The sequence below is a fragment of the Heptranchias perlo genome, unplaced genomic scaffold (assembly GCF_035084215.1).
Source record: "Heptranchias perlo isolate sHepPer1 unplaced genomic scaffold, sHepPer1.hap1 HAP1_SCAFFOLD_63, whole genome shotgun sequence".
Taxonomy (NCBI): domain Eukaryota; kingdom Metazoa; phylum Chordata; class Chondrichthyes; order Hexanchiformes; family Hexanchidae; genus Heptranchias; species Heptranchias perlo.
Window position 1 is genome coordinate 759286 of NW_027139655.1, and position 6000 is coordinate 765285.

Genomic DNA, 6000 nt, shown 5'->3' on the forward strand with positions numbered 1-6000 from the left:
CCCAGCTTCTTTGTAACATAGAACCACACCTCTGGGACGTGAGCTGATCAAAAATAGGTTCCTACAAATACAACCCACGATTGATTGACACTTCACTTGTTTTCTCTCAGTGTCCACAACGTAACCAAATCAAGCCGGCAGGAGTTCAAACCACCTCTAGCCCTCCTGGAATCGTTATTATTGCTCTGGTGATCTATCCTCTGCTGTGTGTGTCTTTCACAACGTGTCATTAACAATCCTTCCAACAGCCCTTCTTCCTTTTAATCGTCCTTTTCCTTCAGACATGCTGAAGCCGATTTAGTCTCAGGCTTTCGTTTATCAGATGATTTTTTACTGCACAGAGCAGCTGGGAAACTGCTGCAGTCAGTAATGGTCAGGGTCAGGCACACAAGGCTGAGTGACTTTATTGTGCAGCCTCCTGACATCACCTCTCTCTTTGTTTCTCTCTGTGGATCTACTTTTCCCTTTTCCTTCTCTCTATCTGTCTCTTCCTCCTTCCCTTTCCATCTGTCTTCATTTCATTCTGTTTGCTTCTCACTCTCTCCAGCTCTACTTCTGTCTACTTCTTTCTCTCTGTTTCTATTTGACTTCTCGAACTCTTCTTTGCATCTGTTTCTGTATTTCATTCCATCTTTCTCAGTCTCTGTTTTAATATTTGTATTTCTGCTCCTCTCTCCTGTTTTCTATTTTCTCCCTGCTTTCTGTTCCTCTTTTTCTTTTTCTCTTTGTCGTTTTATGTCTGACATTCTCCTGCTCTGACTCTCCCTCAGTCTCCAGTTATTTTGAATTGATTTCATCTTTCTATTTACCTCTCCTCTCCTATCACTTTGTAATTATTTGGCAGTGTCTCTCTCTCTCATTATATATATATATATATATATGTATATATATATATATACGTTCGTTCTCTCTTTATTTTTCTCTCTTGTCTTAATAATTTACTCTTTATTTCTCTCCATCTCTGAGTAACTCTCTCTGCCCTTCTTTATTTCTGCACTTTTCCAATTGGTACATTTATTTTGTCCTTATGTTCTCTCTCTGTCTGTCCCTCTCTCTGGCTCTCGTCTCTCTCCCTCTGCCTCTCTATCTATCTCTTTCTCTCCCTCTCTCTGCCCTCTCTGTCTCTCACTCTCTCTGTGTCTCTCTCTCCCTGCCTCTCTCTTTGTCTTTCTCCTGGTCTCTGTCTCTGTCACTCTCTGTGCCACTCTCTCTGTCTCTCTCTCTCTGTCTCTCTCTTTCCCTCGCTTCCCTCTCTCTATATCTCCCTCTCTGTCTCTCTGCCTCTCCTTCTTTCTCTCCCTCTCTCTCTCCCACCCTCTCTCCCTCTCTCGCCCTTTCCCTCTCTCTTCCCCTTTGTCTCTCTTTCTCTGTCTCTCTCCAACTCTCTCTTTGTCTCTGCCTCTCCCTTTCTCATTCTCTCTGTCTCCCTCTCTCTGTCTCTTTCTCTCTCTAATTGCCACTCCCTTTCTCTCCCTCTCTCTCTCCCACCCTCTCTCGCCCTTTCCCTCTCTCTTCTCCTTTGTCTCTCTTTCTCTGTCGCTCTCCAACTCTCTCTTTGTCTCTGCCTCTCCCTCTCCCATTCGTTCCGTCTCCCTCTCTCTGTCTCGGTCTCTCTCTAATTGCCTCTCCCTTTCTCTCCCTCTTTCTCGCTCCCTCACTCCCTCTTTCTCATTCTCTCTCTGTCTCCAGTTCTCCCCCTCCCCTCTCTCTCTGTCCCTCCCTATGTCTCCACTCTCTCTCTCCCTTCCTCTCTCCCTCTCTCTCACCATTTATGTGGAATACACACATCCTGATCAGGTCCACAGAAGTGATTTTGGTTTCCAGCTTTGCCCATTTTGTCTTGCGGTCAGTTAATTAAAGTCCAGCTGAGCTCTTTAGTGCCGCTATTTTGAGCAAACAATTCACGCGTTGCCTGCAAAGCAAATCCAGCCACAATAGGTGAGATTATCAATAAAATATAATCTCAGAATCAGATTTAAGATCATTTCATATTTCTGTGCTGCTAATATAAAATGTACTTTTCATCCCCTGGGAAGTGTAGGGAATTGAGCATGAAACCCTTCAGCTCTTACTGTGATCTCACTAATTTAACAATTAGATTGAGTGGGTATTTCACCCCGTTCTTCAGCTCCTCTCTGAATTTAGTCTGGGTCAGGACATAAATACACGTGTTTGTGCAGGAACTGAGAAGCTGCAGCATCTTTGATGTCTGCAGCGTGATATAATTAGGGTCAGTGTAGGAATTATAATACCGAATGCCTGCAATTCGCAGATAAATGTTAAATACAACCTTTGTCAGCCACAACAGTATAAAACTGCCCGATATACTGAAGAGTAAAATGATGGATTTCTTTCGGTTCTCCATCTCTGGATCACTCTGATTCTCTCCATTGCTGCGGCCCCGGAGTCCCCTGCGGACACGACTGGACACTAAAATACACCTGACCGTCAGAACATTGAGAAGCAAAATCAGACAGAACGGGACACAAGGGGTTAAAATGAGGTGAAACATCTCAAATGCTGCCCATGTGGGGGAAGTACGGAAGCTCGGTTTATTCTGACAAAACCAGGGAACATTATCAAATATAAATCTCGGTTCAAATATAAAGTACCAGGGGACACTCACTGAACAGCCCAGCACACTCACTGTTCCCAGAACCACAGCCGCCGTTTTCTCGGTGCAATATTTAGTTTTCAGCTTCTCACAACAAATGGCCACAAATCGATCAAAGGTGAAAGCGACTGTGAACCAGACAGAAACTACCGTGGTTGCAAAACTCAAGAAGAAAATAAAAAAACACACGGGAGTAATGTCCAGGAATGACAATGGGATATACATCCCATTAATCGCCGTCAATATCGGATCAGTGATAATGACCAGGAGATCGGCCACTGCCATTCCCACCAGGTAGGCACTGATACATTTGGAGAGACCGCACTTTCCTCGGGACAGGATCACAATCGCCACCAAGTTAACTGTAAGAGAGAGAAAAGGAAGCAGAGAAATTACTGATCAGACCTGGAGCCAAAGCAGCAGTTTGAGAGGATCTGGGGTGAAATTTCCAGCTTTGTTGCTGCATCGAAGGGTGGAAAGTGATTGATTGAACTGGGCAGCACTTTCGGGCAGAGAGATGTTTTTAAACACAATGATCAATAATGAATTGGGAGATGGATACAGAAAGTGAGCAAAGTGAGCACTGGATCCACTGGAAGGGCTGAGTGAGAGCTCAGTGCCGGTGGGGAAGGGAGAAGGGGTTTTACACACCGGGAATCCAGTGGATTAAAGCCGGGTATGGGCTCCAGACTGACGGGAAAAAGGGGGAAGGGTGGGGAATGTGAGGGGACAGGGGGAGGTACAGCTCGTTTATTTTTCTGGGATAAGTGAGCCGACAGTGGCTGGCACGAAATGGGAAAGGCAGCTGGAGACCGAGCCAGTGAGTGAGATTGGGAGGGAGACAAGGAAAAGGACATGTAGGAGCTGGAGGGGAGTCAGGAGCAGATGGTTTGGGAAAGTGGACAAACTGAAGCAACGGATGAGGAGATAGAGGATTCAATGCAGTGGGGGGAGAGGCTGGGATTCACAGGCAGAGACTGCAGCAGAGTGTTAGAGGAAATCTAATCTATCGGTCCCACTAACACAATCCAACTAATACATTCAACAGTTCATTTCTGTGGTTATTGATGTCAGGGAACCTGTGCAGTTATAAAATGTGTACAATAAATTTACTTTGTAATTCACTTGAAATTAAATTTAAAAGTATTAATTAAATCAACCTCGTTGTTTATTGTATTCACCTAACTTTAACGTACTGTATCCGAACAATTCATTCCGATCAAGACATTTCTGATTATATTTTTTTCAGCAAATTTTAATTATGTTTCGTGTTAAGTTGGAAAACAAGGAACATTCACAAAAACAGACTGAGGACCTGACAGGGATATAAACATGAGGAGCGAGTCCCACAATAAAAACTCATCCAATCTGACCACATCATAATGACACATTCAAGTCATTTTTACTCTGTTTAATTGTACTGGAAGTTTCAGCAGTTCGTTCTGATGAATTATTCACACCACAGCCTCTCGCTTTCCCTCTCAGTCGCCCTCTCTATCACTCACTCTACTCTCTTTCTCAAGTTCATTTTCATATCCGATTAAATCCTATCATCCTGAGCCTGCATTCTGTTCACCAGCCCCGTGTTCCACCGATCCTATTCTCAGTGTTAGTTTGTTAAATAATGAAGCCTCTGTGGAATAGTTTAATATTTCCACAGATCACCCAATCCTCCACCTGTTCACCAACACTGTTCACTTCATCTACAAATCATGGAATGAACAGAATCGAATCCCTCTCCCAGACAGATCTCACAATAATTGAGATTCCTTCTCCTGTAATTATAGGGTCTAGGGATCGATGGCGGGATTGTTCAATTTACAAAACACCAACATCATACTTATAAACTACAGGTAAATAGAAGGGCTGCTGATTCCAACAGGGACAGTGCAAATTGAGACCACAAAACATCAAAACATTTCATTTTACAGTGAAGTCCAGTGACAGTCAGTGAATTCATCCACAGTGAAGCAGAGAAGGAGATGTGAAAGAGTCAGCATCAAACTCAGTTCAGTAACCAGACATCTGAAGCGGCGTCAGATACACACATAATGAAATAATATTTCATAACAGTGATCACCAATAAATACATTGAAATCCCAGTTAAACTGAAGCATGTTATTGAGGAGGGAGGACATTCCGCTGCCTCCTTGTAACACTGAGACCTTGAGCTGTCTCATTATCAATCATTGAAAACACATTGATGAAAACATATTCCAGGACAGGTTAGCTCCACAACAAGAAACTGTTATCATCTCCTGATGGTCTGATACCAACTCTTAGCCCAATACATTCAGTACAGAGAATAATGCAGTAACAGTGCCAGGGTTGGATAGACAAATTCATGACAGATATAATGCAGCGCCTCAATACCGAAAGAGCAGAGACTTAACACATTCCACCATTCAACCAATAGAACAGAACAAGTCACTGTGTAAAATATGCAGGGACAAAAAACAATTTGCCAAGTACAGCAGCAGAGTTAACACCGATTTGCACCTTTAACAGATGAGATAACAGTTTACCTGGAACTCCAATGGCCACAAGAACAGGATAATAAATACGCATTATCTGATGGATTACTGGATCTTCCATTTCTGTGAGAAGCACTGACTTCTGTTACCCTGGAAACCACAGCTCCAGCAGACACTCTGAGCTGATCCATTCCAACAAGCCCTGATTTATACAGGGGATAAGTCTCCACTGACACGGTTATACTCCTGACCATTGCTATTAGTTACAGTCAGTTTAACAAACACATTATATCAGCAGCTTTGACTCCGCTGTAAATAATGTGGTGAATAAAACACAAACATCTCAAATCCCACGATATTACTTAATCAGACCTCTCTCAGGAATAAAGTTTAAATCTGATCTCATACAGGACTGATCCAATAATAATAAACGGCTTCATTTACAGCTTTTATGTAACTATATTGACCATGTTCACTCCTGGTGTTTCATTTATAATTTAGACAGATGTCTCCGCAGTGTAGACTGAACCCAGGGACACGAGCAGACCCGTTTCACTCTGTTCCTGCAGTTTCCCAGTTAAAATATGAATTGTGATTCTCTGACACGAGGACAGTTAAAGGGCAGGTTGAGGATTGCAGCCTGGAAATGACTGTGGGTGATATGAGGGGACGGACACCTTGGACAAAATGGAGCACAGCGCGGCCAACCTTTTGGAAAAAAGGCGTCTGCGCCGCCGCCATCTTGTTCAGATGGCAGCAAGGAGCCAACCGAGTGTCCCCAGTGATCCCGCAGTGAACCCAGAATGATGCCTGGGTGCACCCAGTCAGCCCAGAGTGATGCCAGAGTGATGGTCTTGATGTTCAGACCACCACCACAACAACAAGAACTACCACAACAATGTCCCAGTGACC

At 43.6% G+C, this 6000-nt stretch overlaps 1 protein-coding gene across 1 annotated transcript; it reads right to left on the reverse strand.

Annotated features, from left to right (window-relative positions):
* Positions 1-2068: 2068 nt before the first annotated feature.
* Positions 2069-5209, reverse strand: LOC137317674 (probable G-protein coupled receptor 139). Its single transcript, XM_067980843.1, has 2 exons — positions 5140-5209; positions 2069-2976 (listed from the first exon to the last, which is right to left on the reverse strand). Exons 1-2 carry the CDS (start codon positions 5207-5209, stop codon positions 2069-2071), a joined length of 978 nt encoding a protein of 325 aa, XP_067836944.1.
* Between the last annotated feature and the right edge of the window lie 791 nt (positions 5210-6000).

Coding starts and splice junctions, on each gene's coding strand:
- LOC137317674 (XM_067980843.1), bottom strand. CDS start 5,209: ATGGAAGATCCAGTAATCCATCAGATAATGCGTATTTATTATCCTGTT. Junction 2,977..5,139: donor TGTGGCCATTGGAGTTCCAG/GTAAACTGTTAT, acceptor TCTCTCTTACAG/TTAACTTGGTGGCGATTGTG.